The sequence below is a fragment of the Thalassophryne amazonica genome, chromosome 7, assembly GCF_902500255.1.
Source record: "Thalassophryne amazonica chromosome 7, fThaAma1.1, whole genome shotgun sequence".
In the NCBI taxonomy this organism is placed as follows: Eukaryota; Metazoa; Chordata; class Actinopteri; order Batrachoidiformes; family Batrachoididae; genus Thalassophryne; species Thalassophryne amazonica.
In genome coordinates, this window is record NC_047109.1 from 49101767 (window position 1) to 49121870 (window position 20104).

The 20104-nt window shown below is 41.6% G+C and overlaps 1 protein-coding gene across 1 annotated transcript in view; it reads right to left on the reverse strand.

The window, feature by feature from the left end:
* slc9a1a (solute carrier family 9 member A1a) overlaps positions 1 to 20104 on the reverse strand; it is a 110994-nt gene that overhangs the window by 13883 nt on the left and 77007 nt on the right. The window contains 4 exon segments of the mRNA XM_034174116.1: positions 357 to 458; positions 3816 to 3939; positions 18519 to 18692; positions 19081 to 19151. Coding sequence (XP_034030007.1) covers positions 357 to 458; positions 3816 to 3939; positions 18519 to 18692; positions 19081 to 19151 — 471 coding nt within the window.

Below are 20104 nucleotides of genomic sequence, written 5' to 3' on the forward strand. Positions count from 1 at the left end.
CATGTATAATTACCGCATGGTTTTTAGATGATCATTTTTATTGAATTTTTGTTGATTTTTATAGCATGTGCATTTTGGATTTTTAATCGACGTTTATGGTTGCTAGAGTTTAATGTCTGTATTCTGATGCTTATATTCAGCACTACAAAATGGTCTAACTGTAAAGTGCTATATAAATAAATTATCCAATTGCTGACTTTAATATACTGATTTCTTGATTTAAGTGTTTCTGTGGAACAACAAACATGCATTATTTAAAAATAAAACGTTACACAAGCAGACTAGTGAACAAATGTTCTTTGTACAATTGTTTCATGACAACAGGTATACTTTTAAGACCTACTGCCCTCAAATACCTTTTTCTCCAGCTCGATCATCTTTTGCTTCTTGAGAAATAACTCATTCAGTCTGTCCTCGTATGGATCAGCCACCAGAGTGTGTCTGTTGTAGGAACGCAGCTGAAAAAAAAGAAAGAAAATTTAGACATACTAAAGCCATTGATTTAAGTCGAGCTCAACTTAATATAATCTAATATGACAGAAATACTACCGTCTGCATGTGTGAATATCAATACCACACTAGCATGTGTGAGAAGTGAAATGCTGTCAACAGAGTTGATAAAATTTTGGCTCCTAATGAGGAAAATATAAACAAAGCTGTATTAACTCTCCTGGATCCAACAGCATTTTCTCAGTTTTACTATACTTACTATCTCAATAGGGTGAATTAAGACAATCTTCTCCTAATTTGATACTAAAGTATCATTCAGCATTAATTTCATTTGTGTGTGTGAATTTATGCAAATCCTGATGTGCAGTTGAGCTCCTTTTATGGCAGCACCCTGACGTGTATGTGTGTCATTATTGTAAAGCACTGAGTTTCTGACTCAGATGGAAAAGTGCTGTATAAATGCAGTCCATTTATACTTCAAATGCAGTCCATTTATACTTCAAATGCAGTCCATTTATACTTCAAATAATTCCCCCCATAAGGAACTTTTTTATTTAGCGTATATAATGCCTGTATGTTGCACATCAAAATGTTAGCAATAATCTAAGCATTTTGACTCTAGACAAAAATTTGCAGAGAACACTGTGTATAAGATAGAATTTGTCGCTAAAAATGAAAATATGAAATTTGGATTTTGCAATTTTTTAAATCGTCAGTGAATACACATTTTTATTCATGCTGATTAATTGTTTTGGTGGTAAAAATTGGTTTACCACATTATTCAGGTCACAGAAATATAGTGTAATACAACCCCAATTCCAATGAAGTTGGGATGTTGTGTAAAATGTAAATAAAAACAGAACACTCACTCACACACACACACACACACACACACATCTTCAACCACTTAGTCCAATCAAGGGTTGCGCAGGGCTGGAGCCAATCCCAGCAATCAGAGCGTGAGGTGAGATACACCCAGGACAGGACACCAGTCTGTCACAGGGCCACAAACAGACAAACAAACACATTCACACCCCTACAGACAATTTAATGATTACAATCATGGATGTGGGAGGAAAACCGGAGCACCCGGAGGAAACCCACGCAAACACGGGGAGAACATGCAAACTCTACACAGAAAGGCCACAGGCGGGAATTGAACCCATGACCTTCTCACTGTGAGGCAACGGTGCTAACCACTAAGCCACCGTGCTTCCCAAACAAAATACAGTGATTTGCAAATCCTCTTCAAATATTTGCTCATTTTGAAATGGATGCCTGCAACATGCTTCAAAAAAGCTGAGACAGTGGTATGTTTACCACTGTGTTACATCACCTTTCCTTCTAACAACACTCAAGCATTTGGGAACTGAGGACACTAATTATTGAAGCTTTGTAGGTGGAATTCTTTCCCATTCTTGCTTGATGTACAACATCAGTTAACAGTCTGGGGTGTCCAATGTTGTATTTTGCACTTCATAATGCGCCACACATTTTCAGTGGGCGACAGGTCTGGACTGCAGGCAGGCCAGTCTAGTACCTGCACTCTTTTACTACGAAGCCACGCTGTTGTAACACGTGCAGAATGTGGCTTGGCATTGTCTTGCTGAAATAAGCAGGGACGTCCCTGAAAAAGGCATTGCTTGGATGGCAGCATGCTCCAAAACCTGGATGTACCTTTCAGCATTGATGGTGCCATCACAGATGTGTAAGTTGCCCATGCCATGGACACTAACACACCCCCATACCATCACAGATGCTGGCTTTTGAACTTTGCGCTGGTAACAATCTGGATGGTCTTTTTCCTCTTTTGTCCAGAGGACATGACGTCCATGATTTCCAAAAACAATTTGAAATGGGGACTCAGACCAAACCACACTTTTCCACTTTGCATCTGTCCGTTTCAAATGAGCTTGGGCCCAGAGAAGCTGGTGGTGTTTATGGATGTTGTTGATGTATGGCTTTCGCTTTGCATAGTAGAGTTTTAACTTGCACTTGTAGATGTAGTGACGAACTGTCTTAACTGACAATGGTTTTCTTAAGTGTTCCTGAGCCCACGCAGTAAGATCCTTTACACAATGTTGTCGGTGTTTAATGCAGTGCCGCCTGAGGGATCAAAGGTCACGGACATTCAACGCTGGTTTTCGGCCTTGCCGCTTATGTGTAGAAAGTTCTCCAGATTCTCTGAATCTTCTGTTTATATTATGGACTGTACATGATGGAATCCCTAAATTCCTTGCAATTGAACGTTGTGAAACACTGTTCTTCAACTGTTGGACTATTTGTTCACAAAGTGGTGATCCTCACCCCATCTTTGCTTGTGAACAGCTGAGCCTTTTGGGGATGCGCCATTTATACCCAAATATGACACTCACAATTAGTGTCCTCAGTTCCCAAACGCTTATTGAGTGTTGTCAGAAGAAAAGGTGATGTAACACCGTGGTAAACATACCACCGTCCCAGCTTTTTTGAAACATGTTGCAGGCATTCATTTCAAAATGAGCAAATATTTGCACAAAAACAATAAAGTTTATCAGTTTGAACATTAAATATCTTGTCTTTGTGGTGTATTCAAATGAATATAGGTTGAAGAGGATTTGCAAATCATTGTCTTCTGTTTTTATTTACATTTCACACAACATCCCAACTTCATTGGAATTGAGGATGTATATGAAAAAGATTTTAAAACAGTGTATAATAAATAAACTACAAATGCACCATGCAGTGCAGCCGCACCACCTACTGGGAACATTCCAAAACAATGTATTTAAAAAATCTCTTACCAGTCTGCTGCTCTTGTCATATTTAATTTTTGGATTCATAAAATCATTTTGTGATGAAAACTGATGTAAAGAAATATCCATTACTGCCTTGGGAGGAAACAAATTCACTCCCTTTCTACTTTTCAAATGCATGTGAGAAACAAATCTCTGAATCCAAATAAATTACTGCACCATTCCTGAAGAAAATAACCCTAATCACATGTTTTTCCAAAACGATTTTCTTTGTCCTAAAGACTAAATAAAAAAAATGTTTTCAGGTCAACAGAACTGTTCTTTTAGAGCTTATGAGTGTTTACTGGCATGCTTAAGGGAGGGTGTGCTACAAACAGACACTACAGCTGAGCGGAGCCTCTTGTAGCAGTCAGGGAGAGACAGACCATGTGACCTTCAATCTCTAGGATTGACTGTGAGTCAAAGATCTAGAAACAGCTGAGTTTTACAGATGAGAATTTATCATTTCAGGAAGTGGACAAATGAAGTCTCTGACTTTCCAGTGCTGATCTATTAACAGAAACATCACAAAAACAACACTTTGATAGCAGCGCGTCCACCGACCCCAGAGTGTTAATCTCAGCCATTTACCCTCTGCCGTGTCCTCTGAAGATTATTCCTCAGGACCTTCCTGATCTCCTCCTCCCTGCCTTTAGGTAACTGTGGTAGTGCTCTCGCTGTAGGCTCAGCAGGAGGTTTCTTGGGGTGTATGTTCCTGGGAAATATGCAGACAAAAATAATTAGGAACATCAGAGGATAAGCATCGCAGTATACATCTGCAGTATATCCAGTTATGTCACACTGATACTTTATTTTAACCTTACACACAATCCTTGATATTTTGCTTGGCGTGTGGTGAATTAGCTGCAATTTTCATTCTACAGCAGTTAAGCCCCTTTCACACCGGGTCTGCTTCGTGTGGCATCATGACGACACAGGAATGTCTGCGTCAGGTGCGTGCAGCAGGGGGCAGAGAGGAGGTGAGGACGCAACCTGCAGGTTCTCTGCACAGAGAAATCAGAGTGCGCAGTTCGGCTGCAGCCAGGCTGTGCACTCTGACTTCTCTTCTAGTTTATATTTGTTCTTGTGCTGAGCTACAGGTCTGCACTCTGAGTTCTGTTATAGTTTATCTTTCCTCCTTTAACCGCGCATGCGCGTGAACAAAAGGTCCCAGAGTAAATGTGGACATGTCCTGTCTCTGGCAATCAGTCTGTGAGCAGGAGTTACGTCCTTTTTTGTCCTTTATTTAACACAGTGATGAGAGACTTTGAGGGAAGAGTGAGGAGCTGCAGCAGCCAGACAGTTTTTTTTTCTTTTCATGGTTCATATGCACGCGCGAAAGAATTATCCATGAGTGGACTGGAGATGTCCGGATGTTTTACTGGATGTGGACATGTCCTGTCTCTGACAATAAGTCTGTGAACAGGACTTTTATGGACTTTATTTAAACACAGTTGTGAGAGAATTTAAGAGCGAGTAGCTGCAGCTGCTGTCAGGCTGCAATCAGCTTTTTTTTCTGTGCCCTTTTTGAGTGTGCGAACAATGGAACACAGCAGGAATCTTAAATTGGCATCAGGTAACGCTGTGAGGGTGTGGCTTCCAGTCACGTTGAGTACCATCGCGTTGCCCTGACTTGCACTGAAACCACTTAAATTCTGCGTCCTGTGCTTGACGCAGAAAAAAAATTAAACATGTTTCATTTTTGGCATCTGATTCACTTCGTCCTTTGCATCCCTCGCGCCGTCTCGGCACTGGGTTGCTTCCATGTGGCGTCGTCATGACGCCGCACGATGCGAGCCGAAGTGGGCCCGGTGTGAAAGGGGCTTTAGACTGAATGTCATGTGACCCACCACAATTTTAAAGCCATCAACAGAATATTCTAAGATTTTACTAAATCTCAGCAACCACACAATCAGTTTATTTTAGATGAGAATACAGTTATTACAGGCACACATCTCAGATCATCATCACACAGTTTGTTCTACAAAGTTGACATATCTTTCAACTTGATGAATTTCAATCTACTGTAGCGGAAACTCCTAAAATCAGCGCAGGATGACTTAAGAGGTTTGACAGAAACATAGTCAATAAGGCCAGGTCAGGCTTGGGAGGATTCACTATTGCGGTACATCCCTGTGCCCACGACATTATGGAGCCACTTTCGGTCATGGATGACAACCACCAGTTCATTTCCATCACTCAAGATCAATCTTCTGTCTGTCACAACCAAGTGAAATGTGGGCATGTCCTCGGGCTTCTCCTGCCACGGTGGTCCTCAACACTGAGGCACCTGTGTGCTGGATCATAGCACTACCCAAGAATCCTCTGAAGAGACTTAGTACCAACAACACTGAATCATCTCCTGAGGTCACTGCATAGTGTCCAAGTCATACCCAAGAAAGGAAGCACACAACCCTAAAGGCTTGGACCTTTGCTCTCCTGCAAAGGATTAGGCATCATCAAACACATCTGTCCAGTGACCACATGAATCTACAACCTCTTCACAAGCATCTCTTGATCTCAGATGCCAAGGATCCAGAGACATGACTGTCACTACTGGGATAACTGAATGGCTCAACAATTGAGACTTTCACCACATACAGATACACTTTCAAGTCCATGAAGTCATTGAAAGCCTGGATCTTAGTCTTGATTCAGTATATTTATAAACCAAGACACTCCGATTTCTCCCAAGAAAGCATATCCACACCCAAGACATTAACAGTCAACCACATCCTCGCTCTGCAAGTCAATACAGTAGACACAGTAATGAACCAAACAGATCAGAGCTTTAAAACTAAGTCATATTTAGTTAAATTAGGGTTCTTCTCGCTACTGAGGAAATCCAGCAGGCTACCAGACCAAAGATGGGGTGCAGCTTGAAATTTTTAATGCATCATTGAAAAGCCTAAAAGCTCCTCAAAGGATTAAAACAAATCAAGTTCTTGTGTTTATATTTAATGCATTTGAAAGCTTCACAAGACCAACAAAATTTCATACAGTGTGTTGGTTTGTAGATGGCAGGCATGGGGCAATTACCAGTTTCATAGAATACCTTACTGTGAAAATGCCACAGCTCAGGTTGCACTTTCCAGATAAATGCACAAGTTTATAGTCAGATTTTCTTCCTGCTCACAAAGACTGTGCAGGCACATAGCCGGGCGAAGTGAAGGAATGGCCTTCCACAACCCCCTAGAGCAGGGGCACCCAAAGTGGCCCGCCGGGCCTCAGTTGATAATTCTTTGCACAAGTGCTGACATAATAACTCTTGCTTAGCTGCTAAGCCAACCTGTGTCCCTCCCTACAAAGTGAATGCTTTATATAGGGCTGCATGGACAGTTTCTTCTCAGTCATGGTGCGCTGTTCATACCAAACTGGAAGGTCTTTAAAATACATTATTTTAACACAGTGGGTATGTCACACTGTTGTGTGTTCTATTTCTATTTTCAAATATGTTTTTAAAAATTTTATATTACAAAATATATATTTTACTTATTTGGGAAGATTTCCCATGAACCTTTGCGCTGGCAGCATCAATTTCACGGTCTTAAACCAGTGGACATGGAGCACCAAAGGAAGTGGCATACGGACAAGAGGCATTATAAACAAACGTGGGAGGCCAAATATTTTTTCACAGACATTAATTGTAGGCCGGTTTGTCTCATTTGTAATCAGTCTGTGGCTGTACAAAAGGAGTACAACGTAAGTTGCCATTACGAGACAAAACATGCAGCTTTTTCAACGTACCAAGGAGATGCACGTAAGAAGAAGGCTCGTGACTTATTAGCAAAACTTCGTTCACAACAAAGTGCCCTAGCACGGCCATCCTCTGTCCAGGACAGCGTGACCCAGGCCAGCTATGAAATCTCAGCCTTTATTGCCAAGACTGGAAGATCATTTTCAACAGGTGAGTTTGTCAAAGACTGTCTGTCCAGAGCGGCGTTACTTGTGTGTCCATCCCAGGCAAGGCTCTTCTCTCAAATCAGCCTTTCCCGCAACACGGTGACACGCCGTATTGAAGACATGAGCCGGGACATTAAGGAACAACTTAAAGCAAAAACGTGCGGATTTTCAGTTTTTTCATTGGCGTGTGATGAGAGCACGGATATTTCTGATTCAGCACAGCTTTTAGTTTTTATCTGAGGAGTGAGTGACAGCATGGAAATCTCTCAAGAGCTGGCTGGAATAGAGACGCTGCATGGGACGACTAAAAGTGAGGACTTGTTTGCGGCTGTTGAACGAGTATTGGACAAGTACAGTTTGAGCTGGGACAAAATGGTTGGGATCACGACAGACGGTGCCCCTGCAATGATTGGCAAAAAACGCAGGTCTTGCCACACTGGTGTCTCAAAAAGTTGCCTAATGTGGAGGTAAGCTGACCCAACACCACTGTATCCTGCACCAAGAACAGCTGTGTGCCAAATCAATCGGGCTTGGAGACGTTGTGCACGACGTCATTAAAATCATAAACTGCATATGCTCAAAAGCTCTTTCACACCGCCAGTTCAGAGCTCGACGAGGTCGATGCTCAATACAGAGATGTGTTGTACCACCAAGAAGTTCGCTGGCTTAGCAGAGGGAAAGTGCTCAAAAGATTTTTTGAGCTGCGTCATCTCATCGCAGACTTTCTGATGATCAAAGACAGTAACATCCAAGTTCCTACAGAAGACAGTTGGATTTGTGACGTGGCTTTCATGGTGGACATTACGGACCTGCTTAACTCATTGAATGTTCAGCTTCAAGGCAAGGAGCAGATTATCAGCGAGCTTTATGATCACGTCAAGGCCTTTCAAATGAAGCTGGGGCTACTCTCTCGACATCTGTCAGCAGGTAAGACTGATCATAAAAATCGTATGCTGTATACATGTATATAATGGTCTGTATTTATACTTGATGTAAGTACGTGCAGGTCATGTCTGTGCGCCACTGTACATCTGAGTTGTCCGTGGTGTGGGAGACGCTTAGTATAGATGCGTGTTTTACTTGAAATGCACTGTTGCATTTACTGTTGTGAGCTTATGTGGCAGTTGTGCTGATAATTGTAGTGAAAACTTAGGCTGTTTATTTGTTTCCAGGAAATGTGACTCACTTTCCTAGTCTGAGAGAAGTAAACCTGGTTGAGAAGAAGCTGCGTGAATATGCAGGCCTTGTCAGCAACCTGAACAAGGAGTTTGATGTGCGGTTTATGGACTTCAGAAAAAGTGCTGGAGATATGGAATTGTTCTCAACCCTTCAGTGTTAGCCAAGACTCTGTCCCAGACCACCTTCAGATGGAGTTAATTGACTTTCAGTGTGATACTGAGCTAAAAAATAAATTCATGTCACTGAGTCTTAAGGATTTCTACACACAGATCTCACTACAAAACTACCCACACATTAAGAAACATGCACAGGTGATGCTTTCACTGTTTGGCAGCACTTACATTTGTGAACAGACCTTTAGTGTGATGAACCTAAACAAGTCCAGGATCAGAGGTACCCTGACTGACTCACACCTGGATGACATACTTACCTTGGCAGTTAGCCAGCTCCAACCAAACATTGAGAGGCTAATAATGTGCAAAGATCAGCTTCATGTGTCTCACTAGTCACTAGTGAGACACACTGATGTAAACTCCACTAAACTCAATCTCCACTAAACAGCAAACCACTAGTGACCAGTGGTTTGCTGTTTAGTGGAGTTTGAGTTTGCAGTTTGAGATTGAGTTTGCAGTATTTTGTTGCAATTTGTTGTGTTTGTTGTGTTGCATTTGATTTGCACTTAGTTGAAAAATTAAACTTTCATTCCTTTATGTTAATTAAAGCAACATTGTTACATTTATTTCTGCATCATGAGTAAAATTGCTATATTTGGCCCACGGCCCATTGTCACATTTTCATTTTGGCCCTTGGAGGCAAAAGGTTTGGGCAGCCCTGCCCTAGAGTAAAAGTAGAGTAAAGCGCTTTGATGCAGATGGAAAAGTGCTATATAAATGCAGTCCTTTTCCCATGTAACATTTCAATTTCAATTTATTTTCATTTATATAGTGCCAAATCACAACAGAGTTGCCACAAAGCGCTTCACACAGGTAAGGTCTAACCTTACGAACCCCCAGAGCAACAGTGGTAAGCAAAAACTCCCTCTGAGGAAGAAACCTCAAGCAGACCAGACTCAAAGGGGTGACCCTCTGCTTGGGCCATGCTACAAACATAAATTACAGAACAATTCACGGACGAATATACAAGAAATGCTATTAGGGCACAGGACAGGAGGATTGCCAACAGAAATATAACTCCCATCTCTGGATGAAGCTGCACCTTAAACAGAGAAAAAAAACTTCACTAAAAAAAAAAACTTCACTTCACTAAAAGACCCAGAATTTAGGTAAAGTTGAGGCCGCAATTACTCCAATTACTAATAAATGAATTAAAAGAGTAAAAAGCGTAAAACAAAACTGTACCAGTATGCTAGCCATATGAAAGGGAAAATACGTGCGTCTTAAGTCTGGACTTGAAAATCTCCACAGAATCTGACTTTTATTGACGCAAGGAGATCATTCCACAGAACAGGGGCACGATAAGAGAAAGCTCCTTGTGCAGGGTGTAGAGAAAGCTCTTACACCCTGAGAACATAAAGCCCGGGCCAGTAGGTAAGGTTTAATTAGGTCAGCTAGGGAGGGAGGTGCCAGTCCATGAATAATTTTATAGGTTAGTAGCAGAACCTTAAAATCTGATCTCACTGGGACAGAAAGCCAGTGAAGGGATGCCAAAATGGGTGTAATGTGGTCGAACTTTCTGCTTCGTGTCAAAAGTTTGGCTGCAGCATTTTGAACCAATTTGAGACCCCGAATGCTAGACTGCGGTAAACCAGAAAATAGAACATTGCAGTAGTCCAATCTAGAAGAGATAAATGCATGGATCAGGGTCTCAGCATCAGCCATAGACAGGATGGTATGAATCTTCGCTATATTTCGCAGGTGGAAGAAAGCAGTCCTAGTAATATTTCTAATATGGAGGCCAAAGGACAACAAAGGATCAAAAATTACCCCAAGGATCCTCACTTTGTCAGTGTGATGTATGACACACGAGCCGAGGCTAAGTGTTAACTGGTCAAATTGATGCCGATGTCTCACTGGACCAAGAACCATCATTTCAGTCTGACAGGGTTTTCTATATATTATCAATATTGGTGTTCAATATATATTATCAAATCTTAATGTCTTCACTTTGATGAACTCTCTGTGATCATGTCTTTGATGCTGTTCTCTATTTTTCATATATACATATATGCATGTGTGAGAGTTCATGTACCATTATTCCCAAATAATTACTTATTGTCAAAGCAATCATATACGCTGAACTGCTCAACTGATCATTAAAACTGTCAAACGAGAAAGTGAGCAGATGATCTTTGGCTGAGTCAATGTGCAGACTGTTTTGCTAGAATGTGCAGACTGTTGTGCTAGGGTCATGTTTTTGCAAAGCGCAGATATGCACCTTTAATTAACGGTTAAGCCTTGGGGGAAGAGCACTGTAACCGGAACACTGGTTCAGGGCTGGACATTATTATGGGAAACTTGGGAGACTGAGGGCTCAAAGCCATAACAGTTTTCATATCAATGTGAGACCAGACTTTGTGTCTTTCCATTGTTTTGTGATATTGTCACTCCTATATGGTGTATGTAACTATATTCAATAAAAAGGAGAAGCAAATGGGCGGGGCCTTCAGAGCAGACGACGGTCCTTTCTAAAGGAGCTCCTCGTTTGTCCTCTCCTGATCAGGAAAAGAAATTCAATGTCTCTTGCGTGATCATTTTCTGTGTGTGTGTGTGTGTGTGTGTGTGTGTGTGTGTGTGTGTGTGTGTGTGTGTGTGTGTGTGTGTGTGTGTGTGTGTAAACTGGGTTGTTCTTTCCAGGTCCAACTCCGAACAACTCTGACATCTTGGTCCTTCGAACGCCGGGTGCCAATACACCGGAAACTCGTCGGCCCGTGACGGAGAATGCCCGTGGAAGTCCACGGCCGCGGCGCGGGAACCAGTTCCTGCAGACCCTTTTCCGGGGGACGGGTCTCCTCCCTAACGGGTCAACGCTTACCGGGGTGAAGGCATTCGAATTCAGTGGCAAAGTCTGATCACGGGTGAGAACTGAATTTCTTTATGTGCACGTGTGTGCGTGTGGCCGGGACCACCACGAGGGGAAAAAAAAAAAAACCCGTAATGTCTTTCTTGGTTTGTCTCTTGGCTTAAACACTGTAAGGTGTGAGGCCAAAGTCTTATCAGGCACAGTCTTATCAGAGTTTAAAAGTAGGAAGTTTCTAGACATCCAACTTCTCACTGCTGCAAGGCAATCTTCTAAGGATTTTATGTGAATGAGATTACCAGCAGTTATCGGCATGTATAACTGAGTATCATCTGCATAGCAGTGAAAGGTAATCACAAAACGCCGCAATATGTGCCCAAGGGGTGCTATATAAAGGGAGAAAAGCAGGGGGCCTAAGACAGACCCCTGTGAAACCCCAAATTTCATGTCACTAAGGTTAGAGGTAGTGTTACTGTACAAAACAGTGCAAACGACTGGTCAAGTATGACGTCAGCCATGCAAGGGCACTCCCAGTAATCCCAAAATGATTTTCCAGCCTATCAAGTAGAATATGATGAACCACTGTATCAAATGCAGCACTGAGATCTAACAGCAGCAGAACTGTAGTGGTGTCCGAGTCCATTGTAAGCAGAAGATCATTCACCACTTTAGTGAGAGCCGTCTCTGTGGAATGATATTTTCTAAAAGCAGACTGCAGTGGCTCAAAAAGATTATTCTCAGTAAGATAGTCTACGAGCTGCCGTGACACCACTTTTTCCAGAATTTTAGAGAAAAATGATAGATTTGATATCGGCCGATAGTTTGTCAATACACTAGGGTCAAGATTAGGTTTCTTAAGTAATGGTTTAATCACTGCAGATTTGAAACATTTAGGAACAGATCCAGAAGTTAAAGAAAGATGAATAATTTCCAGCACAGTCAGCCCAAGAGTGGGCCACAGGTCCTTAAACAGTTTTGTTGGTATAGGATCAAATAAACAGGTTGCGCTTTTTGTTGACATTACGAGTTTGGTCAGCATGCCTAGTGAGATACTATCAAATTCTGTAAATCTAGGTAATACCTCAGTAGTGGTGCCCACCTCAATAGCAGGGTGTAGTGGCTGGGTTGAGGCATGCCGGGATATGTTTAACCCGATGTCTTCTATTTTCTTCCCAAAGTAATCCAGGAAATCTTGGGCTGTAAAAGGACAGCGAACTACAGGTGGTCGTCCATGCATTTGTGTTGCCACCGTGTCGAACAAGAACTTTGAGTTATGCTTGTTTTTGCTGATTAAATCAGAGTAGTAACTCCGCTTTGCATAATGCATGCTTATAGTCTAAGATAGCATCACGCCACGCAAGGTGAAATACTTCTAATTTTGAACGACGCCATTTCCATTCTAGACCTCTTGCTTTATGCTTGAGGTCACGCAGATAATCATTGAAGCAAGGTGACTGATTTGCGCGAGCGCAGTTTTAACACAGGTGGTGCAATCATGTCGAGTGTAGTTTTGAGCACTGAGTTTAAACTATCCACAAGTCTGTCTACTGACTGGGTATGTGTCAAATGTGAAGCTAAGACATCAGGCAGTCTAGCTTCGAGTTCAGTCTTAGTTGAGTTGATGTAAGAGGCATGATGTCAATATTTATGACAGCAATACCATGTGCGAGAACCAGATCCAGGGTATTTCCACTAATGTGCGTTGAATCCCGAATGCATTGCCGAAATCCTAATGCATCCACAATTTCCATAAATTATTTGCAAAGGGGATCAGAAGGCTTATGTTAAAGTCGCTAATGATCAGAATGTTATCTACACTCGTTGACAAGTTAGAGATGAAGGCACCAAATTCATCTAGGAATTCAGAATATGGACCAGGAGGCCTATATACAGTGACAAAGTAATTCGACTGATTTTTATTCTTCTGACCTTGGCAATGTGTAATATCCTGAGCAGAGCGGGGTGGTTCCAGAGTGGCATATATATATGATGCCTAGAAGTAGGTTTAGGATTAAGACATTCCACGTGCGTTGTAGGTAGCAGACACAAAATCTTTGCTATTGCTGGAACAACCACTGGGCCATCCTCAATTTCAACATCATCCAATATAGTACTGGGTATTAAGTTTGGAAAGCATATCCCTCTATGATTTTTATGGACACGACTACGGAAGCAGGCCACAGTCTCAACTTGTTGAAATTCCCTCCCTGGCAAATAAACTGCACTATCACCATAGTGGATTTTCTGCACTAAATTCCCCACTAAGCTAATGGATTCCACACCCATATTTGTCATAAGTGGCGAGTGTGATCAGGGTCCCACAACCAGGCACCAAGCCCTACGGGGCTTCCTCCATGTTACACTACATGGAGGAAGTACATGGAGCGAGTACTCCATGTACACTATCAATCAATTCAATTCAATCAATTTTATTTATATAGTGCCAAATCACAACAAACAGTTGCCCCAAGGCACTTTATATTGTAAGGCAAGGCCATACAATAATTACGTAAAAACCCCAATGGTCAAAACGACCCCCTGTGAGCAAGCACTTGGCGACAGTGGGAAGGAAAAACTCCCTTTTAACAGGAAGAAACCTCCAGCAGAACCAGGCTCAGGGAGGGGCAGTCTTCTGCTGGGACTGGTTGGGGCTGAGGGAGAGAACCAGGAAAAGACATGCTGTGGAGGGGAGCAGAGATCAATCGCTAATGATTAAATGCAGAGTGGTGCATACAGAGCAAAAAGAGAAAGAAACACTCAGTGCATCATGGGAACCCCCAGCAGTCTAAGTCTATAGCAGCATAACTAAGGGATGGTTCAGGGTCAAGATTTCTCACAGTATTACTAGAGGTCAGGGTAATGCCATCCAGAGTAAGGATCTGGTTAGACACCATGTTTCTAAGATTTGTGGGGCCAAGTACAATAACTTCAGTTTTATCTGAGTTTAAAAGCAGGAAATTAGAGGTCATCCATGTCTTTATGTCTGTAAGACAATCCTGCAGTTTAGCTAATTGGTGTGTGTCCTCTGGCTTCATGGATAGATAAAGCTGGGTATCATCTGCGTAACAATGAAAATTTAAGTAATGCCGTCTAATAATACTGCCTAAGGGAAGCATGTATAAAGTGAATAAAATTGGCCCTAGCACAGAACCTTGTGGAACTCCATAATTAACCTTAGTCTGTGAAGAAGATTCCCCATTTACATGAACAAATTGTAATCTATTAAATATGATTCAAACCACCGCAGCGCAGTGTCTTTAATACCTATGGCATGCTCTAATCTCTGTAATAAAATTTTATGGTCAACAGTATCAAAAGCAGCACTGAGGTCTAACAGAACAAGCACAGAGATGAGTCCACTATCTGAGGCCATAAGAAGATCATTTGTAACCTTCACTAATGCTGTTTCTGTACTATGATGAATTCTAAAACCTGACTGAAACTCTTCAAATAGACCATTCCTCTGCAGATGATCAGTTAGCTGTTTTACAACTACCCTTTCAAGAATTTCTGAGAGAAAAGGAAGGTTGGAGATTGGCCTATAATTAGCTAAGATAGCTGGGTCAAGTGATGGCTTTTTAAGTAATGGTTTAATTACTGCCACCTTAAAAGCCTGTGGTACATAGCCAACTAATAAAGATAGATTGATCATATTTAAGATCGAAGCATTAAATAATGGTAGGGCTTCCTTGGGCAGCCTGGTAGGAATGGGGTCTAATAGAGATGTTGATGGTTTGGATGAAGTAACTAATGAAAATAACTGGTTATGAGTAATTTTTTCTCTAATAGTTAAAATTTTATTAGCAAAAAAAGTCATGAAGTCATTACTAGTTAAAGTTAAAGGAATACTCGGCTCAATAGAGCTCTGACTCTTTGTCAGCCTGGCTACAGTGCTGAAAAGAAACCTGGGGTTGTTCTTATTTTCTTCAATTAGTGATGAGTAGTAAGATGTCCTAGCTTTACGGAGGGCTTTTTTATAGAGCAACAGACTTTTTCCAGGCTAAGTGAAGATCTTCTAAATTAGTGAGACGCCATTTCCTCTCCAACTTACGGGTTATCTGCTTTAAGCTGCGAGTTTGTGAGTTATACCACGGAGTCAGGCACTTCTGATTTAAAGCTCTCTTTTTCAGAGGAGCTACAGCGTCCAAAGTTGTCTTCAATGAGGATGTAAAACTACTGACGAGATACTCTATCTCACTTACAGAGTTTAGGTAGCTACTCTGCACTGTGTTGTTATATGGCATTAGAGAACATAAAGAAGGAATCATATCCTTAAACCTAGTTACAGCGCTTTCTGAAAGACCTCTAGTGTAATGAAACTTATTCTCCACTGCTGGGTAGTCCATCAGAGTAAATGTAAATGTTATTAAGAAATGATCAGACAGAAGGGAGTTTTCAGGGAATACTGTTAAGTCTTCAATTTCCATACCATAAGTCAGAACAAGATCCAAGATATGATTAAAGTGGTGGGTGGACTCATTTACATTTTCAGCAAAGCCAATTGAGTCTAATAATAGATTAAATGCAGTGTTGAGGCTGTCATTCTCAGCATCTGTGTAGATGTTAAAATCGCCCACTATAATTATCTTATCTGAGCTAAGCACTAAGTCAGACAAAAGGTCTGAAAATTCACAGAGAAACTCACAGTAATGACCAGGTGGACGATAGATAATAACAAATAAAACTGTTTTTTTGGACTTCCAATTTGGATGGACAAGACTAAGAGTCAAGCTTTCAAATGAATTAAAGCTCTGTCTGGGTTTTTGATTAATTAATAAGCTGGAATGGAAGATTGCTGCTAATCCTCCGCCTCGGCCCGTGCTACGAGCATTCTGGCAGTTAGTGTGACTCGGGGGTGTTGACTCATTTAAACTAACATATTCATCCTGCTGTAACCAGGTTTCTGTAAGGCAGAATAAATCAATATGTTGATCAATTATTATATAATTTATTAACAAGGACTTAGAAGGGAGAGACCTAATGTTTAATAGACCACATTTAACTGTTTTAGTCTGTGGTGCAGTTGAAGGTGCTATATTATTTTTTCTTTTTGAATTGTTATGCTTAAATAGATTTTTGCTGGTTATTGGTGGTCTGGGAGCAGGCACCGTCTCTACGGGGATGGGGTAATGAGGGGATGGCAGGGGGAGAGAAGCTGCAGAGAGGTGTGTAAGACTACAACTCTGCTTCCTGGTCCCAACCCTGGATAGTCACGGTTTGGAGGATTTAAGAAAATTGGCCAGATTTCTAGAAATGAGAGCTGCTCCATCCAAAGTGGGATGGATGCCGTCTCTCCTAACAAGACCAGGTTTTCCCCAGAAGCTTTGCCAATTATCTATGAAGCCCACCTCATTTTTTGGACACCACTCAGACAGCCAGCAATTCAAATAGAACATGCGGCTAAACATGTCACTCCCGGTCCAATTGGGGAGGGGCCCAGAGAAAACTACAGAGTCTGACATTGTTTTTGCAAAGTTACACACCGATTCAATGTTAATTTTAGTGACCTCCGATTGGCGTAACCGGGTGTCATTACTGCCGACGTGAATTACAATCTTACCAAATTTACGCTTAGCCTTAGCCAGCAGTTTCAAATTTCCTTCAATGTCGCCTGCTCTGGCCCCCGAAAGACAATTGACTATGGTTGCTGGTGTCGCTGACTTCACATTTCTCAAAACAGAGTCGCCAATAACCAGAGTTTGATCCTCGGCGGGTGTGTCGCCGAGTGGGGAAAAATGGTTAGAAATGTGAACAGGTTGGCGGTGTACACGGGGCTTCTGTTTAGGGCTACGCTTCCTCCTCACAGTCACCCAGTCGGCCTGCTTTCCCGGCTGCTCGGGATCTGCCAGAGGGAAACTAACGGCGGCTAAGCTACCTTGGTCCGCACCGACTACAGGGGCCTGACTAGCTGTAGAATTTTCCACGGTGCGGAGCCGAGTCTCCAATTCGCCCAGCCTGGCCTCCAAAGCTACGAATAAGCTACACTTATTACAAGTACCATTACTGCTAAAGGAGGCCGAGGAATAACTAAACATTTCACACCCAGAGCAGAAAAGTGCGGGAGAGACAGGAGAAGCCGCCATGCTAAACCGGCTAAGAGCTAGTAGCTGCGCTAAGCTAGCGGATTCATAAAAACACACAAAGTGAATAATGTGTAAATAATTTAGAGGTGATTCAGCAGAGGGAGTGCTTTAGTTAAGGCACGTGAAGATTACACTGTGAAACAAATCGTTATCTAGGTAACTAGATCAATCTAACTGCGCAGATTAAACAGCTAACAGATACAGCAAAACACTGCTGTGCTCCGGAACAGGAAGTGATACAATACCACAGTGAGCCAACCACCAGTAGAGGCAAACAGACAGCAAAGTGTTTCCTCTGTTGAAACATCATCTGTGGCATCACTACATAACACTACGCTATTACACTACATAACATGTAGTGTAATAGTGAGTACTCTTCATATTACATATGGAGAGTAATAATAATTTAGTGTAATATATAGATTTGATCATTCGGAGCTAATGATTGCCAAGCATTTGGATATCACAGGCAGGAAGGAAGGATGATGGACAGACAGAAGGTACATAAGCATTTGCACATTGCAGATATACTAAGGTACAAAAGTACTTAGTTCATACATATTACACTACTATACTAGCTCAAGCTCAAATCATTGTGAGAAGTATAACAATTGCCTTTAGTCTCCATTCGACTCAATCTTTGAAGGTATTGATGGCTTTAATCAAAGACAATTAAAGCATTGGAAAAGCTGCACAGCTTTTCAGTAACATGAATTGTATTTTCTTATTATATGTCTTATGATATATTATTATATGTCCATTTTCTTGACCCGCTTGGGTGGGTAGGGAGAGTTCCCATGGGCTAAAAAAAGCTTTTCAACCTACCATCCCTGGTTCTCAAGACCCGGCACATAAGTGGCTCCACTTTACTGTATTCTACTCTTCCTTTTTTAGATATACCTTAGTATAAACTAGTAGAGTTCTACCTTAGAAATGGAATATATTCTAGAAGATATGCCTTACTGAATTTTCATGTTTAGATCCAACAGTATGAGAACATACTTAAAGAACACCTGGACCTTAGCGGTGCGATTACAACACAAGATGATTAGGACTTTTACCTTAAGTAGTAAACCCAACAGTACAGTTGTAAGGGCTTCAGTTTAAACATTCTGACTGTGTGTACAGTGGAACAGAATGTTTGGATTCTTACTGCATGGAAACAGTGGAAGGCATAGAAGGCAGTTTGACTCCTCCTCCACTCTCCACCAGCTCGATGGCCTGTTTCCTCTCCATTTTATGGTAGAAGGCGATGAGCTGCGGCTCCGTGGAGCGTTCGCCTGCAATCAGGCACTTCTTCACATACTTCTTGTTGAAGCGGTTCAGCCTGTGAGCAAAGAGGGAGCAAAAACAGACCAGGGAAAAAGAAAACACGAGCGCAATAGCAGAGTGACGGTGAAAAGGCAGCAGCAGCCAAATGACGTGTAAGTCACTGCCTTTAAAGTCCCAAAGTGTTATAGAAGGTATTGGTATGCAGGGTTCAGATAATATCAGCTCATTGATCATTTAGTAGAAAAGAAATGAATCAGGCATTTTGACAAAGATTAAATCTGAATTAGAATGATTCTTATTATGGGAGCCAATTTTAAAGCACCACTTTTTGTGTTGAAACTAATGACTGGATTACAAATGCTCAGTGTAAAATAACCAAAAGACTGTTTATGAAAACCAAGAGAGTCATAATTCTTTGTTGTATTACTGTGAATAATCCATACTTGTCTTTCCAGTGGTGGTGTCCATAGTGCCCACAGATGTCCTCGATTCCAGTCAGCAGGTGGTCAAGGAACTGTGCAATACAAAGATGAAGGAGGCCTCTTTAAGTGGGCTTTGGAATGTGATAATACTTTCATTTTCTGTGATTTGTGCGTCAAAACACTGAATATGCAAAATGAGATGTGACTAATAATGAGCTCACATCAAAAGTACACCTCTTTCAAGAGGTCAGAATTTTTTATTTCCTTAACAATGTAAGATTTTTCTACCACAATGTAGTTTTTTTAATACTGTTCAGGAAAGAAAGCAGACATGAAAAAAAGAGTTCGTCCAAGCATCTGTCACACTGCTTGACACACTGCTTGATACTGTTCTTCAAGGTATCACTTGCAGTACATATTGATACCAGTGATAAAATCTTTGACAAGGTCACACATGAGTGCTATGGGACCTTTGGGACCAACTTAAAAGTAGGCCTGCAATCAAAACCTTGTCATAACTCATCAACTCTTCATTACTTTCATGTCAAATGCTCTCTAAACCAAAATGTTGGACATGTTCACACATGAGCACTTTGTGACCATGTTAAAAGTGGGTCACGGCCAAAAGTATATCACAGCCATGACTCCAACACACTCTAAATTGGGATACTTTAACTGCGTGTCTACGCTTTCATATTTTTATGCATTAACAACATTTTACACAAGTGGGAGGGTGGACTTGTTTTAATGTGTACAATATTTGGTAAGACTGTTGAATTTTTCTACTTGTGGAGGCAGGGCGGACCAATTTTGGAGAGGCGGACCGTTCGGTCTGTGACACCGGCATCAAACAGGACAACCTGACAAACTGTTAATTTGCTAGGAAATGTGTGGTTTGGTTTGTGCTGGCAGAATAAAACTCTCCCCGGTCTGACATCAGGAAAGATGTCAGTAAAGATGTCAACTGTGACTCACCTTTCTGCTGATTAAAGTCGCTAGCCAGGACGCTTGTCTATTGTGGGGAAGAAACAAGAATTGTCCGCAG